Source organism: Protopterus annectens, chromosome 8.part0, assembly GCF_019279795.1.
Source record: "Protopterus annectens isolate FY-2018-M chromosome 8.part0, PAN1.0, whole genome shotgun sequence".
Lineage (NCBI taxonomy): Eukaryota > Metazoa > Chordata > Ceratodontiformes > Protopteridae > Protopterus > Protopterus annectens.
Genome location: NC_056741.1, coordinates 1,811,812,028 through 1,811,833,114, shown reverse-complemented (window position 1 = coordinate 1,811,833,114; position 21,087 = coordinate 1,811,812,028). Strand labels below are relative to the sequence as shown.

Here is a 21,087-nt window from a genome sequence, read left to right as displayed (position 1 = left end):
GGACCACTTTTGCCTTGACCTTCTTCAGTGGTAGTAGAGCATAGACTTGTTGCTGTAAAACCTGAATTCTCTCTTCTGGCAGGAAAACCTTAATGAGCACTGTATCTAATTCAGCGCCGATAAAGGTGACACGCTGCGAGGGCAACAGTGCAGACTTTGGCAAAGTACAATAGTGGCGTCCCTGGTCTGTAGAAGTAGATTCCTGGTGGTGTCAGACATGAGCCAGTCATCTAGGTACGGAAACACTTGGAATCCCATACATCTCAAGTGAGCCGTTACCACTGCCATGCATTTGGTGAATACCCTGGTGGCTGTGGTGAGACAAAAGGGCAGGGCATAAAACTGAAAATGACTGGCTCCCAGCCGGAAGCGTAGGTGACTTCTGGATGCCCTGTCCATTTTTATATGGTAGTAAGCATCCTTGAGGTCGATGGAGCACATCCACACATCTTTCCCTAATAACGGGAGAACTTACTGTAACGTGACCATGCAGAACTTGAACTTCTCTACATGAAGGTTCAAACGGCTGAGATCCAAAATGGGTCTCAGGTCCCCTGTTCTTTTTGGCACCAAAAAGAATCTGGAGTAAGTCCCTAATCCTACTTGGTCTGAGGGGACGGGCTGGATGGCTCCTTTTAACAGCAACTTTTGAACTTCTAAGGTTGCGGAATCCCTTTGACTGGGTGGAACGTCTGGGATTCTTTTGTTTGGAGGAAGAGATGAAAGAAAGGGAATGTGATGACCTCTGGAGATTATCTCTGGAGATTATCTCTAATACCCACTCGTCTTGGGGTGATGTCTTGCCAGGCTTCTGGGTATAGCGAAATGCGACCCCCGACTGGCTCCAGAGATGCGCAGTCGGGCCTCCTCTCAGGAGCGCTGGTCAGGGAAGCCACGAACGGAATCACGGTCCCCCTGGTTACACGGGCCTCCCCTGCCTCTAGGGCAGCATCTACCTGAATTTCCAGCCCCTCCTCTGCCTCTGGAGGGGGAATCACTCTGTGCGTCGTGAAAAAACCTCTGTGATTTTCTGAACCACATTGTCCCACCCTTCTGGCCCTTGGGATAAGGTCTAGAAGGCATGGAAAAACAGACTCCCACAGCAGACAGGATTTTTCCTTCCTGCTCGCACCTAGTGAGAGTATCCTTCACCTTGGTTCCAAATAAGAATGAACCATCAAAGCGTGCGTTGGTGAAGGTAGACTTGAAGGCCTCCGCGAAGTTGCACAGGCGCATCCCGGAGTGTCTCCTAAGAGAAATTCTGGAACCCGCAGCCCTGCTCGCTCCATCGGCTGAGTACGAGATCAGCCTCATGGAGGAGTTAGCAATAAAATTTAGGGTAGACATCTGTGCACTGACTTTCTGAGCCACAGCATCAGAAACGTTACCCTGTAGAGAATCTCCCAACTCCTTTAAGAGATCTCTTTGGAGCCATGTAAAATGCGATAAGTAGTTCAGCGACCGCAGTGTAAAGGCCGCTGAAGAGAACACACACTTCCCATACCTGTCCATAGCCCTGGACTCCTTGTTAGGGGGATGGATGGTAGATGAAGTTTCTGCAAGTTCCTTCTTGGTGGTTGCTGCCACCACCATGGCATCTACTGGAATGCCCTTTGAAAGAAATCCTCTATCAGGGGGAGCAGACAAAAACTTGTTGGGTCTCCTACGGACCGGTTCCACAGTGTCCGGGGTTTCCCACATCTTTCGACAAACGAGGTCCAGGAGTTTGTCGAATGGGGGAAAAACCCAAGAGGCGGAGGGTTGGGAACCAAAGGCCTTCAGGAACACAGACTCCTCCCCAGAAGGGGCTTTAGATGGCCAGTCATCTCTCTGTCTCAGTATTTCCAAGATACCTGAAAAAGAGATATCATCAGAAGACGACTTAGAGGACCACTCTGACTCCTCGAGGTCGGTGCCACACTCATCTTGGGAGTCAATGTGCTTCCTCTTGCACACTCTCTTTCTGGATGACTCCTCAGGTAAAAAACCCAGGGAGGCTTCAGAAAGATGGGGACCACTCATGGAGGTATCCTGAGGCCTTAGGTCTTCACTGTCCCTAGATAGAGGGTGATCGGATACTGATATCGGTGCTGGAGGGGGAAGTGTGTCGGTACCATAGGATGCAGCTGACGACCTGGCCAGCACACTCCTTATGACCTCGAAGGCTGATCCCCCCCGGCTCCGAAGGTCGACTAACCGCAGAAGACAACCTCGGAGCAAAGGAAATAAGGTCCGAAGCCGATGTTGGGTCCATGCTCACCCGAGCCGAAGCGCCAAGAGGAAGGCTCGGAGCCAAAGAAGATCGACCCGATACCTTCCTCTCGGCTCCGGCCAGAGAGCTGTGGACCCTGGACCCCATGGACGGCACAGATGGGGTTGGAGTGGAGATCGGAGCCGAGGTGCCAGAAGGGGCAACTGGAGCCAATCTCAAGGCATCAAATGGAACCGACAGCTCTGGCTGCAAAAGCAATTTAGCCAGCACCGATGACTGAAGCAGTTTCTTCACCACTCTAGCGACATTGTCATCGGAAAGTGTCCTGGAGGATCTAGAGGACATGGTCGTGGATCTGTATCTCCCTGTAGAGGGAGACCTACAAGTAGGGGAGACTAGTCAAAAAAATGGAGACCTGCTCCGAACTGACACATCTGACCTCAGGTCCAATAAACCTGGAGCCGAAGTAGACATCATAGAAGCACTGTCTTCTATCAGCTCCGAAGCCAGTGGAGCCGAAGAAGCTATAGTTGTCTTAATTTTTTCCAGTGACTCCGAGGAGACTGATGGAGCTGGAGAGAGCTTCTTAGAAGACTTTTTATCCAACTTTTTATCTGATTTGGGAGAAGACTTTGAACTGGAGGATCTCTCCAAATCCTCTTCAAAAGATGGTTTCAGCAATCCTCTCAAAACCAGCTTGTTCTTCCTCACTTGCAGCATGCGAGGGCTAAAAGCATGACATAACAAGCAGGATTCCTGTAAATGAACAGCCCCCAAGCAATACACACATACAGAATTGCCCATCTGTCATAGACATTTTGTTGTTACACTTAACACACTTTTTGAAGCCCGAAGGCCTGTGCTCTTTAGACTCCTTGGACATGTTGAGACAAGAACACACACAGGGGAAAATGGTAGGGGCACCTTCACCACAGAAACAAGAAGTGTGGGAAACTAGCCTCTAACTCAAACAGCCTAGAGACCACGAGGTAACCACAGAGAGGACTAGGTCCTCTATGTTAAATGGGCCTAGCCCAGGAAAAAAACAACAGGGGAACAACCAACAGTCACACCACAAAAATAACGCTGTCAAGGGGGATTAAACTGGTAAACAAACAGAAAGAACAACAGGAAAAACCAGGGGTGGACTAGGTCCTCTAACTGAAACGGGCCTAGCCCGTAAACACCAGGGTAAAGCGGAATACCAGAAGAGACACAACTGCTAAAAGTAAAATTACACACACACTAGCTATTAAAATAGCTTTTGGAGCTACTAAATTGAACAAAAAGTAAATTTGTACTTGACCACGGCCAAGAGTGAGACCACATCCGAGCAGTACGAGCGGCAAACGAGATCTGGGGAAAAGGCGCATTGCACCATGGGATACCTCTTAGCCACAAGCCAATTGAAGACTTCGAGCTACAGTACGGCCGAGTCAGAGCCGAGGTTCGGCTCCAAACCCACGGGTAAGAATATAGGTGAAATTGGACTATATAACAGCTGATAATTCAGACACTTGGTATACTAACAATAGTACTATAAAAAAAATGATCCCTTGATATCTTTTAGGTGTCCCATACACACATACACATATTTATATATATATATATATATATATATATATATATATATATATATATATATATATGTACATACACATACATGGCACAATTAACACTCATTATAAGCGACTGTCATTTTAAAAATGATAGATTTGTTGCACTGTCAATTTTAATAGTAAATGCAAAAGGCCTTACAGTCATAAAAGAATCAGTGTACGCCAAACCATATTAGGAAATGCAGGGTCAAAATGGCATTTTACAAGAAATCCCAATACAATTGAAATTATGCAGCTTAAAATAACTTGGATAAATAGTACATTTTCAGCAGGGACTTTTATGGGGAGGGGGGCTGACACTTCGTCTGGAGGAGTGAGGATATGTCAGAGAAGACCGGAAGGGGAAACTATAACAATAGAAGATGGATTCAAAAAAGTATATAAAAGTTGTTGGTATGGAGGATGGTACTTCAGTAACAGCAGATCACAGAAAGTTTACATATTATTCCCCAAAATACAATAGCTAGGTTAGGCTGGATTGAAAATATATCTCACAGGAGGACATATATTTAGTTAAAAGTACCAAGATCCATCCAACAGTGTTATCTGTCCATGCACCTATAATAGCTAAAATACAGACACAAGGAACTAAAATAAAAAGAAGGCATTAACATTTCCTTGCATATTTATTAAAGGAGAAGATTTAAGAAATGAGCAACAAGAAAAATCTATTTGTTATTAGAGTAGATATAAATGGTTCCTGATGGGCTAGTTAACATGTAAGATAAAATAAAGATGGACTTTAAAATATAGTGAAAATAAAGGAGAGAGAGAGAGAGATGTGGAAGAAAAGTAACAAACATTATTTAGGATTGGCAAAAGAAAAAATGTTCCACAGGAAGGGCTTACAGATTAACAGGAGTAACAGTTGCAGAGTGCTTAGAGGAAAATAGGTGAATACCTGGACAACACACATGAATTTAGAAAAATGGATGTTAAATAATTGTGGCTTGATGATAATCCCAGAGAACAGAAATTTGCAGCAAAAAGACTTAGGCAACAGAAACTATAAAGAGATGTGGCAAAAATCAGGAACTTTATGACAAAAACATTAATTAGAAATTGTGAATAGATAATGGAGATATTTTGGCAATATCATGAACATTTATATAGAGTGGTGATACAGACAGAGGAAGAGACACAACTGTTAGCATTCTTGGAAACTGATGTGGAAGCTAAGCAATTAATAAGTCAGGAAAGATAAAGGAGAAATACAAATATAAACAAGCAACAGGGAAATGTCCGGGAATGGATGGAATTCTTGCAGAAATCTGGAAGTTAGGAGGAAAGAGGTTGTTGAAAATTTTGAAAGATACTGTTTAATTACATTACATTATAAAAGGGGGAGAAATACCTGCATTGTGGAAAAAGCCAGTGGTGGTAGTATTACCAAAGGAGGGCCAGGACCTAGCAGATCATGCATCATATAGACCAATTTTAATTCAGAACCACAATTACAAAATGTTTATGTCAATACTTGCTAAGAAAATGGCAAAAATGTTACTAATGCTGACAGATATGCATCCATGTAGTTTTGTGGAAGAAAGGCAAATATTTAATAATACTAACAGAAACTACAAGGGTGTAAGATATTACTATAGCATAGATATCAGAAAAGATCGCTGTTGTTGCATTCCTGACGTACACGACATATCCTGCCAAGGATACTATACACCTGGCTAGTCTACAAAAGCTGAGACACCTTCCTTTCATGTTGTATGGCTGATCTATAATCTACATATGAAACTACATATGAGTAATTAAGGGGCATAAGTACATGAAAATCATTAGGGAAAAAAGACTGAGTCTAATACTCAAGATAGATACAGTCATAAGAATGTAGAGCACCTGAGAAAATAAGGGATCCACCTTGGCCAAAAAGAAAAGGAGAAGAAAGGGGAAGGATGGAGGTAGCATGTATGTACTGCAACAATGATTTATTTGAATATCTACTTTTATGGTAAGATCTGGTACAATTTTTTATCATTTCAAAGTTGTAGTATTCCTGACTTATGGGATAATTCACAAAGCTTTTAGCGGGAAGTATGGTCATTGATTTAATAGCAGCAAAGTCAAGCAACTCTAGTTTTAGCAAAACCTGCTCTAGCTCTGGAAAAGCCATCAATCTTGTAAAGTTTTGTGAACGTGTGTACAGAAGACCAGGTAGCTGCCACTACTTTGAATCTAGCCCTTATAATGGTGGAATGGCTTTTACTTGTCCTTGAAGGAATTTGTTCCAGAAAGAGAAACAAAGAAATAGAAACACAAAGGAAAGCCGTCTGGAAATGGCCTGTTTTATGAATGGTAGATCTAGCCAACTTTCTTCATAAGAGATAAAAAGTTTGTCAAATTTTCTGATAGTTTATTCTTCTCTAGATAGAAAATCTCTGTAGACATCCAGCAACTGCAGAATTCTCTCTCCTTTATTCTAAGGACTAGGGAAGATGGCAGGAAGATGGATGGATTGATTTAGATACAGCTCAATAACAAATTTAGACATAAAAGAAGGGTTAGTTCTGAGGTTAATCCCATGTTTATGAATGAGAGACTCCAACTCAGAAACTGATTTGGTTGAGGTTAAGGTCACTAATAAAACTGCCTTCCAACTCAAAAAATTTAGGGAAGCAAAAGCAGTAGGTTTTAGGTCCCAAAGAGGAAGGATTGATTTCACAGGAGGCCTGATGTGGAGGACACCTTAAAAATGTTGTTTGACTTCATAACGTGAAAAAAGAGGGGTTCAATAAGCAGGCAAGGTTAAATAGCTGACATATGCACTTTAATAGGAGTGAATGGTAAGCCTAAGTTCAGCAGCTCACACAAATATTTGAGAGTCAATGGGACACTCACTTCAGATGGGTCATGTTCTGTATTCTAGTACCATATGGATTTTTTTTCATTTACAAACATAAAATATCTAGTAGCAGATTTTCTTTCTTCCTTTAGTACCTATAGCACATGTTCAGAATAAGGGTGCCTCAAAGCAATCAAAAGTCTATCATCCAAACAATAAAGATCAAGGTATTGAGGCTTGAGTGAATCAGAGAGCCTTTTCCTGTGTGAACAAGTCCATTTTGTAGGGTAACTTATTTATTTATTTTACATTTCTTTACCAGGGAGGTCCGACTGGACAGAGCTGTCCGTTTTCAGCAGAGGCCCAGGGAGAAAAGCTCCAGAACAATTGCTAACATACTATACCTAAGATATTTACATGAGCAGTGTGGTTTACACATTCACTTATAAAAATATAGCAGATAACATATGATGGCATAAGATATTTACATAAGCATAGAGGTTTATACATACAATTAAAGGTATAGCAGGTAGTAACATATGATGGTTGTTCATACAGTATGTTTAGTAGAGATAATCATGAAGATGTACTGAAGATAAGACAAGAAAGGAAAACTAAAAAAGGAGGAGAATATAGACAAGTTCAAATGAGGTGCATTGACATTTTAAGGGAAAGCTTTTCAACTTAGTCTATGGGAGAGTTAGTGGGTATAGATGGGACAGTGGGGAGTAGATGGCAGTGAGTTGGTAAGTAACGTGTGATAATATATAGTGCATCTCTGGAAGTTTTAAAGAGGTTAGATAGTGGGTAAGGGAAAGGAGTTAGAATATGTCAGCCAGGTGCTAGGCAGTTACAAGTAATGTGTGATAATATATAGTGCATCTGTGGGAGTTTTAAAGAGGAGGTTGGACAGTGGGTAGATGAAAGGAGTTAGAATAAGTCAGCCAAGTGCTAGGCAGTTGCATGTCTAGGAGTTGTTTAGGTGGGAAACAAGCTGTTTTTTGAAGATGGTTTTATTAGGTTGCATCCTGATTTGTAGTGGTAGGGAGTTCCATGTCTTGGCAATGTTGCTAGAATGCAGGGAGTCACCAGAGCTGTAATGGCTTTTGGAGATTGTGATTAGTGCCTTGTTAGGTTCACAGTTGTGTACTAGGCTAATGGCCCTGAAGCCTATATAAGCCTAGCCCAAGAAGATTCCCTGGCATCATGCCGCCCAAAGTTAGTTCCCAGAGCCCTTGTCAAGCAAGGCTACTGAAGTGATCCCTGGGGTGAACTTCCTATTGCCCATCCACTCGTCAAGATTTCTCTTAAAGAGGGCCAGTGAAGTGCTCTGCTTGATGTAAATGGGAAGTTTGTTCCAGAGTATGGGAAGTCTCTGGGTTAGGAACCTGTCCCTCCAGCATGTTCTGTTTATTGTGGTAATGAGCTTTAGGTCCCTGGAGCATGTGGCATGGAGGGAATGGGATTTCTTTAGATGTAGCATATCTAGCAGCTCTGGGTCAGACATGGCTTTGTAGGTCAAGCAGATATCGCCTCTAAGTAGGCAATAAGAGACAGAGTATATCTGGAGTTTTTTTGAGTCTGTCCATATAGGCATGAGCCTAAGGCCGAAGATCCTCTTAGTGAGGTATTTTTGTGGCCTTTCCAGTTGTAGGTGTCTAGTGAGGTACATACCAAATGGGGTGTTGTATTCTATAACAGGTCTAATGAGGGATGAGTACAGAGGGATTAGGACCTCTTTCATCCTGGATGAGAAACCTTTTGTAATGAGATGTGCCACATAGAAGGACTTTCTGACTACAATGGCAATGTGTTTATCAATGGAGAGGTTGCTATCAACCTGTGTCCCCAAGTCACTTATCACATCTTCGGTGTTTAGTGGACTACTGTCTATGTGGTAGTTCATGGGCACCAAATTTTTCCCAAAGGGAATGACAATGCACTTTTTGGCTGGGCACCAGTCATTGGTGTAAGTGAGGTCTTTTTGTAGAATGTCTACATCAGTTGGAGAATCAATAATGGCTCCCAGTTTGCAATCAACTGCAAACTTGGTCAGTCAGAGTCCCTTTGTGTTGACTTGAACTTCAGAGAAGTAGATGTGGATCTAAGTTCTCGATTATTGGAGTAGAGGGTGATCAGGTCTTGTAAGGCTGGAGTTTTGTCAGGTTGGTATGGTATTTGATGAGCTAGAAGAAGTTGGTTCAGCACTAAGGTGTTTGGGAGTACCAGACAGGAAAGCTGTTTTAGGGCCTGACAGTGGTGGGTGTGGTAGGAGGAGTTTGTGGCGAATTTTGCTAGTTTGTTGTAGCATACTGATAGCTTGTTTAAATCGCTCTTGTATAGATTCATTAGGACCGGAGAACCATATAGTAAGGTAGACAGAAGATGGGTACGAGCTAGGATAACTTTACTGTTGCTGGTTAGGAAGTTTTTACATCAGTAAAGAGTACCTAGTTTTTTGTTGATTTTGGTTGTTGTATTAGCTATGTGTTTGTCAAATTTCATATTATTGTCACTAATGACCCCTAGTAATTTGGTTTGTGTGACAAGGGAGATAGGGGTATCATCTAATGCAGAAATAGAGAACAGGGGAGTAGGTGCTACTGCTTTGGAAGGATGAAAGAGCATAAGTTGGGTCTTTTTAGAATTTAGTATTAGCTGTGAGTTTGTAAGCCAAGTTTCAATGGATGTAAAGGCTTCTTGGGTCTTGATTTGAAGTTTTTGGAGGGTGGGGGCAGAGCAGATTAAGGTGGAGTCATCAGCGTACTGAACCAGGTTTGCTAGAGGGGCGGCTTTGTGAAGATTATTCATAAATATAGTGAAAAGTAGAGATCCTAGGATTGATCCTTGGGGTACTCCTAGTTTTACAGGAAGTAGGGGGAAAGGGAGTTTTTCCACTGAACAGCTTGTTGGCGTTGGGAGAGATAGTCTTGAAACCATAATAGAGTGGGGGTGGTTAGTTTTAATTCTGAGAGTGATGTTATTACTTTTGTATGGAAGACTGTATCAAACGCCTTTGATAAGTCAAGGAAAACTGCAGACACTAGTTGGCCATTGTTGCGTTGCACATTTACTAGGTTACTAAAATGGACAAGTGCAGTGGTAGTGCTATGGTTGGGGTGGAATCCGTGTTGAGTTTCGGCAAGAAGATTGTTGGAGAGGAGATGTGTTAGGACCTGGGTGCGGATACATTTTTCCAGTATTTTAACCAGTGGGGAAAGTATAGCTATAGGGCGGTAGATTCTTAGGTCAGTGGAGTTGCCCCCATTTGTGTATTGGTATAATGTAGATTTTCAAGTGGCATCTTTTGTTCTGAGATTGATCTGTTAATGATTATAGAGACTGGGTAAGAAATGGCTTTAGTGATTATTTGTAGGAATTTGGCAGGAGGTTTGTCTACTGCTAAAGTGGTGGGTTTAAGTTTGGTTAGGTGTCTATAGATGGTGTAAGTTGGTACAGGTTGAAGGGTGAAGGAGTTAGCATTATTTGATGGGTTATATAGTATAGTGGAGGTTGAGGAGTGTGGATCTGTTAACAGCTTTAATATAGAGTTGATAAAGAACTCATTGAATTGGGTGTCTGTGTTTATAGAGGTGATGTCTATGTTTGGAGGAGTAGTTGGTGATTTACCTGGTTGAAGAATACTGTTTATAGTGACCCCGAACTTTTGTGGGTTATTATGCTTAGTTTGAATTTCACTACAGTAGTTTTGTTTGTCTAGTCTGATTTGTTTTTTTTACAGTGTTTCTCAGTTGTAAGAATGTTTGCTTATTAGGAGTAGTTTGTCCCATGCTTTGTCCCTTTGTTTCATAAGTTGCCTAGTGCTCTTGGTAAGCCATGGGGCATAGATGGTTTTAGTGTGGATCTGTCTTGGTGGAGCAAGTTGGTTGAGAAGGCCTAAGAAGATAGTGTTGAAATACTCAACTGCTTCATCTAAAGAAATGTTAAAAGAGGGGACCAGTTAGAGTGTTTAAGGGCTCTATTAAAGTTGTCAGCTCTGATGTTTTTAGTGTATCTGATGTGTTAGGAGAAGAGGAGAGAACTGATATTGTTTGGAATAAAAGAAGAACACCAACAACATTTTTTTTAATCTTCAGAAAAACCTTTGGAATTGAAATGTATCAATTATCCAGGCTTCCTTGCAAAGAGCTGCGTTGGAAGGAAAAAACAAATGAGTTGTTTGTTTAGAGTGGTGGCACAAAGGTCTACCTGAGGAGTTCTCCACTGGTGGACAATCTAAGGGAAGATCTCTCTGTTAAACATCCATTCTTGGGGGTCTAACTTGGATCTATTCAAGTAGCCTGCCTTTGTGTTTGGTTCTGGGGGAATGTAGACAGCCTGAAGAAAGAGGATGAGTTGAATTGCCAGCTACCAATGTGAGGTACCAGTGAATTTTACTCTTGTGAAGTCTGACATGTGGAATCATTTAGATTGTTCATGCCATAAATCCTAGGGCTCTTAAGATCTTGCTCTTGCAAAGGTCAATTTTAGATTTGTCAGGTATAGGCCCCAAGTTCTCAGAAAATGAGCTTTGTCTTAAAAAAAAAAAAAAAAAACATTTTTTGAATTGTCATTTATGGCATAAGCAAGCATACATTTTCAAACCAAGCTTTGTTTTGAGAAAAAAAGTCCATCATGACAGAGGTGTCCAGAAGACATCTCAGAAAAACACCAAAGAATGGGTTGGCTCTGGTGTAGATTTGTTGATGTACAGAGTGAATCCTAATCAAATAAGAAAACCGGCTTTAAAGTTTAAGGCTTGAAAGGTTTCTTATTTGAAGCATCTTGAATCTAAGTAGGGATAGATATAGATGCCATGGAGTCTGCAAGAAGTTATCACAGAAGTTAAACACCTTGAAAAACTCTTTACCATGGGTAAACCAAATGGCAAAGGAGTAAACTGAAAAGAAAATCTCGATGTACAATGCACAGAATCTTAAAAACTGTTTTGGGTGAACAGGGGTATGCAGGCAGGCATCCACAGATCTACAGTATCAAAAATGCTCAAAAAGTACTCAAAATCAAACAGCTCTGTTAAGAATTACGCAGTAAATAAATATTTACAGTAGTGGATATTTTCACTTATACTGTGCTTATAGCTGTACTGCACAAGTTATGTCCATGTCTTTATCCACGAGTACCAAAGACAGAGAACCCTGTGTACTACAATCTCTGAAGCACAAGGCTAAAGGTAAAAGGAATAAGAGGCAAAGATCCAATCCAAGGTGAATGTCAAACAGAAGAGGCCATATGCATGACAATAAAATATTTTAATATAGAAGCAAAACGCCACAAAAAATGATAAATTAAGGAAATACCTAAAATAAAGCAAAGTGTTTCTTAACAACTACGACCAAACATGGTACAAATAATAAAGAGTTTTGATCTACAATTAATAAAATAGTGTAATAACCAAAATCAACACTGGAACTGGTACCAAAGCACAAAAACTCCAAAAACCAAGTCAAAGAAGGTACCACAGGCAAAGGAAAATAAACAGCTCTATTCCAGACCCAAAAGCTGTACTTGTGCTTGTACTGTTCAATAAACCAGCTTTTGGGTCTGGAATAGAGCCGCTTATTTTCCTTTGCCTGTGGTAACTTCTTTGACTTGGTTTTCGGAATAAAATAATGTATTTTTTCTTTCAGAAAGGGAAGAGAAGGGAAAGTATAAGAAATTTATAACAAATATAAAACAAGTATAACAAATCAGCCCAACCTTCTGTGGTTCAAAAGCTACCTGTCCAATAGGTATCAGTCAGTAAAATGGCACTCCATGCTCTCTCCTTCCCTCCCGGTCAGCACCGGTGTACCACAAGACTCTATCCTTAGTCTCCTCCTCTTTAACATTTTTACCAACACCCTCTATACTTCCACAACAACAGGCCACCCTAATACAATACATAGTGAATTCCACTCTCATTTGCACATCTGACAACATGGTACACCTCAAAAAAATTACTCAGGATGTTTTAACAGCCACTGAAACATGGCTTCATAACTCACAACTCATGCTCAAATCAAAAAAGACCAAACTACTACTTTTTTCCACAAATCCCTTTCTCATGAAAAAAAAAACAAAATTTTCAGTCCTCTCTCTTGATAATACAACCACTGATGTCACCTTTCATAGCAAATTATTAGGGGTGATAGTGGATGATAAGCTTATATCAGACTTGCATATAGAAAACTGCATAAGAAAACCTCATCAAAAACTAGGGATGCTTTACAGAACCAAAAACGTTCTCACCATCTCAATTAAAACCACACTTGCCACTACTTATCTCCCTCCCACACTTCTTTATGGTGCTCCCATCCTTACTAACCTCAGGCATCACAAAAATTAAAACTTGAACAATGCTATAACAAAGTTGCTAAATTTGCAGCAAATAACCCTATCAGAAACCACCACTATACAGCACTAAAAGCCTAAACTGGTTAGAACTGCCTCATCAACTAGCTTTTAACCACCCATAAAATGATACAGCATCCATCTGCCTGTCCAGCACTAAAAAAACATTCTACAAAACTATGTTCCCAGTCGGTCTCTGCAATCCAGTCATCAACAACTCCTGTCCGTCTACAAACCTATCAAATCTGCTGGGTATTGTCTGTACTCATACAAAGTTGTTAAGGCCTGGAACTCCTTACTCCACAGGATCATAGGAGATTACTAGGCTATTAACCAGGAGGTCATTTTAAGCCTAGCCATTTCATCCCAATGTAATACCATGAAAATGCTAGTCAATACCCAAAACTGCATTTAGTGATGACTGTCCATGTCCAGGAGGGTTGTGGGCACTATCCCCAGTAAAACGTTATGGTGCCCAATCCACATGTCCAGGTTCCTCTTGAACAGTGTCATAGAGGTGCTCTGTTTCACATGAATCGGTAGCCTGATCCAAAGACAAAGCAGTTGCTGGGAGATAAATTTGTCCTTCCAGCATGTCCGATTTAAGTCGCAGGCCATATTTAGGTCCCTGGAACAGGCGGCCCTAGTCCTGTTTGATTTACTGATTTGCAGCAAGTTCATTAGGTTTGAGTCTTGGATTGCTCTGTAGGCCAGGCATAAGTCTCCACTAAGAAGTCTATATGACACGGAGTTTAGTGACAGGGACTTTAGTCAGTCTGTATAAGGCACATGCTGGAGCCCCTTGATCTTCTTCGTTAGAAACCTTTGAGATCTCTCCAGTTGCTGCAGGTTCTTTGTACTGTACATGACAAACGGGGCATTATACTCAATTATGGGCCAGATTAGTGCCAAGTATAGAGAGGTTATAACCTCTTTTGGTCTCAAGTTGATGCCTTTACTAATCAAGTGTGCTATGTAGAAAGCCTTCCTTACTACAACAGACACAAGGTGGCCGAAGTTAAGGTTGCAGTCAACTTGTGATCCCAGGGCCCTTACCACTTCGTGAGTACTTAGGGTATTGTCATTGATTTGATATTGTGAAGGGACATCGTTTGTGCCGAAGGGAATGATAATGCATTTCTTTGCATTCAGTTTGAGACCATGACTAATACACCAGTTGTTGGTCTGCGTAAGACCCTCCTGGAGTATAATGACCTAATTTGGGGATTCAATGATTGCACCTACTTTGCAGTCATCTGGAAATCTGGTCAGTCACAACCCCCTTTTTTTTTTACCTGAACGTCTGAGTAGTATATATCAAACAATACGGGGCCCAGCACTGACTCATGTGGAACCTGCTGGTAAACAGGTCTGCTGGTTGATGTGGAGTCACTGAACTAGTCCGTTACTTTAAAGTCTGAGGTTAATACAAACTTAACAATTTATTACACAAAAACTTACTAGGTAAACAGAAAAAAAATAATAAATCATGTAGTTACAAGCATATTCATAAACAAAATCATCTTTGCCACTGATAGGGAGACTTCAGTCCTATTCAGTACAGCTATCTGTTCAGTCAAAGCAAGGCAGACACTGGCAAAATGTCTCATGCTCAGTTCAGGCTAGTGCTATGATCAAATCCGGATGATGACTTCCATTTTAGCCTTTGGGCTTTTTATAGTCTTGAACAAACAATAAGGTCAATAGGTTCAACTAATGACATATAGATCACAAGCTTATCATGAGTTGATGGAATATTTTAGAAAATTACAGATCATTTCCTAAGTTGTAAACAAGTCTCGTAATATCTGGTCTTATGCCTTACTTCCCTTTTCCAAAGAACAGTTAGCTCACAAACTTGTGATATAGTTCTTCCTTGAAATCCCCATATTCTGGTAAACATCTTTTAAGCTGATAAACAATTTACAGGTCAACAAAAGTTCAGTTATACCAGTAATCAGTGAGCAAGGCCTGCTCTTAAGTATACTGTATTGTTACAATATTAGCAGCATATAGTGAGGTAGTAGCATGTCAGATCTAGCAATAATCAAACATACACAGTGGTATGTGGCTCGAGGCATAACAAAAACCAGGTAGACTGTGTGGATTCGTCACAGTCACCCACTTTGATAGTGTGTGTTTGCTTTGTGAGCCAGTTGGTAACCCAACTTACAACGAAGAGGTTTACATTCAGTTTGCTAAGTTTAATCAGTAATGCCTGAATGTGGGATTGTGTCGAAAGCCTTTGCCAAGTCAAGATATGCTGTATGCACAGTTATGCCCTCATCAATGTCCCTGATCACATTTTCAAAAGTACACAAGATTTAACAGGCAGGATTCTGCCCTTGACAAAGCCAAATTGGGTAGGATCCAGGGTTTAGAGGTCACCTATGTCTTTATTTATGAGGTCCATAGTGATACGTTCCATGGCTTTACATACAAGGCTAGTTAGGCTTATGGGTCTGTAATTCCCCAGGTCTGTTGCTAGGCCACCTTTGTGGGAGGGAATAACTATTGCTGTTCTCCATTCCATAGGAACAAAACCTGTGGTTAGGATATAATTGAAAAGGGTACTTAATGGTGATCCTAGTTCATGTTTTAGCCTGTTTAAAAGACAGCCTGGAATGTTGTGTGGTCCCATAGAGGCTGTGTTTCTTGCTTTGGATAAGGCTTTGAGAACCTTCAGATATGTAGGGTGGGGGGAGTTTGGGGGAAGGTTTGTGATAAGTTAGGAGGGGATAAGGAAATTAAATTTTTGCCAAACCTATCTGCTAGCAGGTTTGCTATCTCTGTGGGGTCAGTGTGTGTGATTCTCTTGGTCACTAGCTCTGCACATGCTTGGGTCCTACCTTTTAGGCTATGTATGTAGCTGTAAAAGGCCTTACGGTTATTCCTGGCTGTACTTGCTAAGTTTCTCTCAAAGGAGCCCTTAGAGGATTTGACAAGTTGTCTTATTTGCCTGTTGAGGCTGAGGAGGCTGCTTTTTCATTGCTGTGGCCTTGCCTTTGTTTTCTTGGACAGCAACTTTTTGTGTTTATTGTAAAGTTTGTTGATGCTGGATGTCCACCAATGCAGCTTGTTTTTACTTGGGGCTCCAGCTTTGATTCTTTCTGGTACAGCTGAGTTTTTACACTTATGCAAGTGATTGTACAGGGCTTTAGTGTAAGCTTCGGCACAGTTACCACTTCCAGCTTGGGGTGTGGCTTGGAATGCATTTATGGCTTTGCCTAGGAGGCTATATTTTGCCTTGGTGAAGTTTTTTAGTCTAATTTCACGCTTTGTGAGTTCTGGTGTTAGTGTCAGCTTGAAGGTGACTGTTTTTTGGTCAGATTTAACTAATGACTTGATAGCTGCAGCAGTGCATCAGTTTGACATGTTAGTGAGGATCAGATGTAGAATGTTTGTTCCTCTAGTCGGGGTATGAACAACTTGTTCCAGGGCATTTGAATTAACAAAGTCAAGGAACATTTGCACTAGTGAGTTGGGGCTAGTATAGGTTTGAAAATAAGCAATTAAGTTCCGCCATGCAGCGTAGGTTTCACAGTTGGTGGTGGGACAACTGGAATCCCCATAACTAGAGTGTTCAGTAAAATGTGGATTATCTCCAGTTTGGTCAAGTAGGCTTCATGGGTGTAGTAACCCATGGAGGGAATCTATAACTGGCTAGGACTTGAATGGGGGTTTTACCCACCGTAACCTGGACTTGAGTAACTCCATGGAGTTCTCCAGTCTAAATAGATGGGAGGTGATTTTATCTCTATTATAGATGGAAACACCGCCTCCTTTGGTTTTCACACATTCATTTTGCAGTCTAAAGTTGTGGAAGGTATTGGGTCTATATTATATGCTCGAAGAGACTTTTCTTCGAAGATATAATAGACACATAAAGAGCGAACGCTCTAAAGGTAAACGGCCATGTCTGCAAATTTTTTCCTCTGGAAAAAATTCATGGGGCCGTACACAAAAAAACACAAACTTCAAAATCCTAATCAAGTGAGGGGCTTCACCCGCACACCCCCCACACACCCCCTAACTAAATATACCAACTCCGAGATCGCTCTACATTGGGGAAAAGGGCAATTCCCAACAGCCAACTGAATTTTTTATACGAAGAAAAAATTCAAGGACGTGGCCGTTCACGCTTTAGAGCGTTCGCTCTTTAGGTGTCGACGATTATATGTTCGAAGAAAAGTCTCTTTGAGCATATAGTATAGATCCGACTCCATTGTAGCCTTGCAAGGCCAGGGTACTCTCTGAGACTTTGAACCAGGTTTCTGTGACTGCACAGCCAGCTACATCTTCTAGTGTGAGAAGTGCTTCCAGGCAGTGCAGTTTTTGGTTTAAGCTCCTAGCATTTAGCATCATGACCCTTATTTTGTTCTGGTTGGCTAATTTCATGTTGGTAATGTTGTTTTCGAAACCTTGCCTAAAAAATGCACTATGGGGGAAGCAAGAGCCTTTGCCAGCAGCTGAAAGCGTACAGGTGCCAGGTGCAAACCATCTCTGGCAAAGCAGTGAGGTTTGTCGACCATGGCTTCCCAGGCTGACAGGAACTGGATCCCCTTTGAATGACACCAAAAACTAAGCCAATTATTGAAATCAATCATTTTTTGTTTATACTGCGGTATCATTCTAGGTGAGGGTAGTATGCTGCTCAAGGCTAGGGACATACCTGCCTGGGACACATACTAAGAGAGATCAACCATGTCTCTCTTTGGTTCTACTTCAAAACACTGAATTCTCATAACAGTAAAACTCAAAACACTGACACCATAACGTTGAAAACCCAAAACTCTGAAAACTCACAACAATGAAAACACAAAACACTGAAACTTTGCATCACAGCATCCCATAACATCAAAAACTGCAACACAGAAGTAAATAACACCCCCTCCACCTATAACAACACCAAACTACCACCACCAACCACACCACCACCAAACTAACAAACACACTTTTTACTAAGTTTCCGCGGGGGGGAAGCCCCCCCTGCACCCCCCCCCCCGGTAAATTAAATAAAGTTAATTTCCTAACCCCACTGTATCGCGATCACCATACAAAATGTACACATAATGTCTAAATCACTTACCTGTATGGCCTAAAAACACACACAGACTGGCAAAATAAACACTTTTTCCCCTCCTCACTTCTCCTGGCACTTCTCAGAACACTAACTTAACTTCTATGAAAGCAACAAATACATCACTTAACAAGGCCAATATTTACCAATTTCCTGATAAACTTTCAATACACAACATTAAACAAACTACAAAGCTGCAAAACATACCAACCACCATATTACCTCACAGAAAAACTACAACGTCTTAAAGTGATACCACAACATTAACAAATTAAACTACAACATTTATTTACATGTTTGACGATACACTATTCGATGTTATATATTTTCAGTGTTACGAACTTCGATTTATAACTCTTCAGTGTTTTGGGTTTTTGATTTTATGGTCTCAGTATTTTTGAGTTTCAATGTTAAGGGAATTCGATGTTTTAAAGTAGAACCCTCTCTTCATATAGTCCAGTGAGGTACGTCTCAGGTCATTCACACCAACATGAACTATCATAATGGTACTTGCTGCTGACAGACCAGAGTCAGAGTGTATGCATGATCTGATGAATCCTGACACCAGACAGGCAACTGACCGTCACTTTCCCCTTGTCCAACCTCTTGAGTGGGACATCTGTGTGTCTTACTATTGAGTCTCCAATGACAAGAAAATTTGGTTTTAGAGTGTTTCACCTTACGGGCTTGTTGGGTTGACAATGGTGTTGCTATGTGTCGTGGGTGCTGTGAAGACTGTGCTAGGTGTAGCAGTCTTGTGTTTTGGAGGTCTCTGGTGTTTAGGTAAGTTTTGTCAAGAGAATCTCCGTATATGTAGATATTTGTGGTTTATGCATACTATTTTTATCGGTAATGGTACTATGTGCATATGTGGTGGTGGGTGAATTGGCAATCTCTTCTGTGTTATTGTTTTGAGTTTAAGAGAGCATGGATTCAAGATTCTTGGTGTAGATGTCTCTCTCCCACTCTGTGCTAGAGTGAATGATTTGTAGAGGGTTGTCAGTGTACATGAGGCAATTGCTACAGTCTACAAGGTTGGCAGGAGAAACAAGGGTAGTCCAAGAGTCCACAATGCTAGGTTGAAGACTGCTGTCACTAGGGTAGCTTTTCAGAATCATTCAAAGAGGAGCTCAGTGGTTGGATATTTCTGCCTGGGGTTTTATTTTATTTATTTATTTTGCTGGTGGTTAACAGGTTACAGCTCCCTAGCTGTATTTCTTTGACCAGGAAAGCACTAAGGATGAGGGCTACACTAGTGTGCTACAGTAGTATCTACAGAAAAAATTGTTGAATTTAACTGTCCGACTTTGGCGCACAATTGCACAGCAGAGAGTGGTGCTGTGCAACGCACAAACAAGCAGAAATCTGATCAAATGCAGAGCCTAAATACCAGAAGCTAACAACTTGAAAAAACTTCAAAAAGATTCAAAAGGACCAGTGAGGATACTTACTCTAAGCCCTTGACCAACCTCCTTTTACCAGACAGGATCCAGTCAACATAACAACATAATCCTCTCACTAAAGGGCAGACAGGCCACTTCCAATTCAAGATGGCCTGGAAAACGTGCTCAGAACAAACAGCCACTACAAACAAACCCAGATGCAGCCACCCTGTATCTGGACTATGCTACAGCTACTACCGAAACTAGTTTCAGTGGGAAACACTGGATAATGTTTAACACAGAAGAAAAATACCAGTGAGACACTAAAAAAAATGTTTAAAACAGAAAATCAGCAAGAGGCTCTAAAGAATGCTTTAAACAGCTAACCGATCAGTTATTTAAACACTGCTTGGCAGGAAATCCAGAACAAGCAGAACAGATAGCTTTAAAACAGTGAAAAATACCTGTCAATACTTAATAGTGAAAATATCAAAAAAAGAAGTTTTGTAAATAGTGAAAATGCAATAAAATTTGATTTAACAAGCACAGCAATGCAGGCAACTGCAATACAACAATGTAGTTTAGTACATAGTATATAAATATGGTATAAAAGTAGGCATCGGGGAATAAAAAATGCACTAAGTACTATAAATAAGAAAAAAACAGGCAACTTGTGTTTTGGAAGCTCAGAAGCCTCTAGTCATCTGGTAGCTCAGCTCAGATTTGTGGCTGGTAGCCAACCTCAGTTCAGCTTGGTACAAACAACATGTATCCATCAGGTCAATACCGTCCCTCCCATCTTTTAAAGCCAGTCTGAAAGACTTCCTAGATAAAATCTGTCTCTGCTCAAAACCAGGATAAACTATATCCCTAAATGTGAACAAGTACCCTTTCATTCCTATACCTTCTTACTATCCCCTTCTTCACTTACTTCCTTACTTCTATCAAATTCTCTTCCCTGAATTTCTCTCTAAATATACCACAAGTCTGTTTTTCCCGCACTTAATACTGCAATTCCTGCTTGTATTAGACTAACCTGCCTTTAATTTCTCTACAAACTGTCTAAAATTTCTAAATGATTGTCATATAACATATTGATTCTTAACCGATAGACTGTAAAATTATTGTTCTTAAAATGTTTTGTAATAATTTGGAACTTCTCTCCCTGGGTTTCCATTGAAAATGGGCTTCTACCCAGGTTAATTTTTCCGATAATCAAATGTCAATAAATGAATTTAGCACATTTTAGCAGATTTTTTCTGTTTTTCAGTAAGCAGTTACTCCCCTGTCTTCAACTATGTGTACAGCTTAAATATGACAACACAAGGGTATGGCAAACTAAAGCCATTTAACTCTGATTTGAAAATCAATATTTTATTATAGTTTAAGAATCCTTTGTTATAAGCAAAACATCCAGTGACGTGGAAAGCAAAATGTACTTCAGGTAGCTTACCTTTAATAAGCGATCCAGTAGTTCAGATCCATTTTTTACATTTGGGTCTGGATCAGCAGCAAGCTGTAAAAGGAAAAATAAGCTATTACTGCCATAGGAATATGATCCACAACAAACCACAACATTTTTAATTTATAAACTAAATAAAGGTAACAGGAGGTATCAGAAGATCACATGATAATCCCTACTAATCAAAGTC

General features: G+C 40.8%; 1 protein-coding gene across 2 annotated transcripts in view; it reads right to left on the bottom strand.

Moving 5' to 3' along the window:
- VAC14 (VAC14 component of PIKFYVE complex) overlaps positions 1 to 21,087 on the bottom strand; it is a 3,391,123-nt gene that overhangs the window by 3,104,408 nt on the left and 265,628 nt on the right. For both annotated transcript variants that reach the window (XM_044081299.1, XM_044081298.1), the window contains exon 4: positions 20,889 to 20,951. In XM_044081299.1, the coding sequence (XP_043937234.1) occupies positions 20,889 to 20,951 (63 nt within the window). The remainder of the gene's footprint in view (positions 1 to 20,888; positions 20,952 to 21,087) is intronic.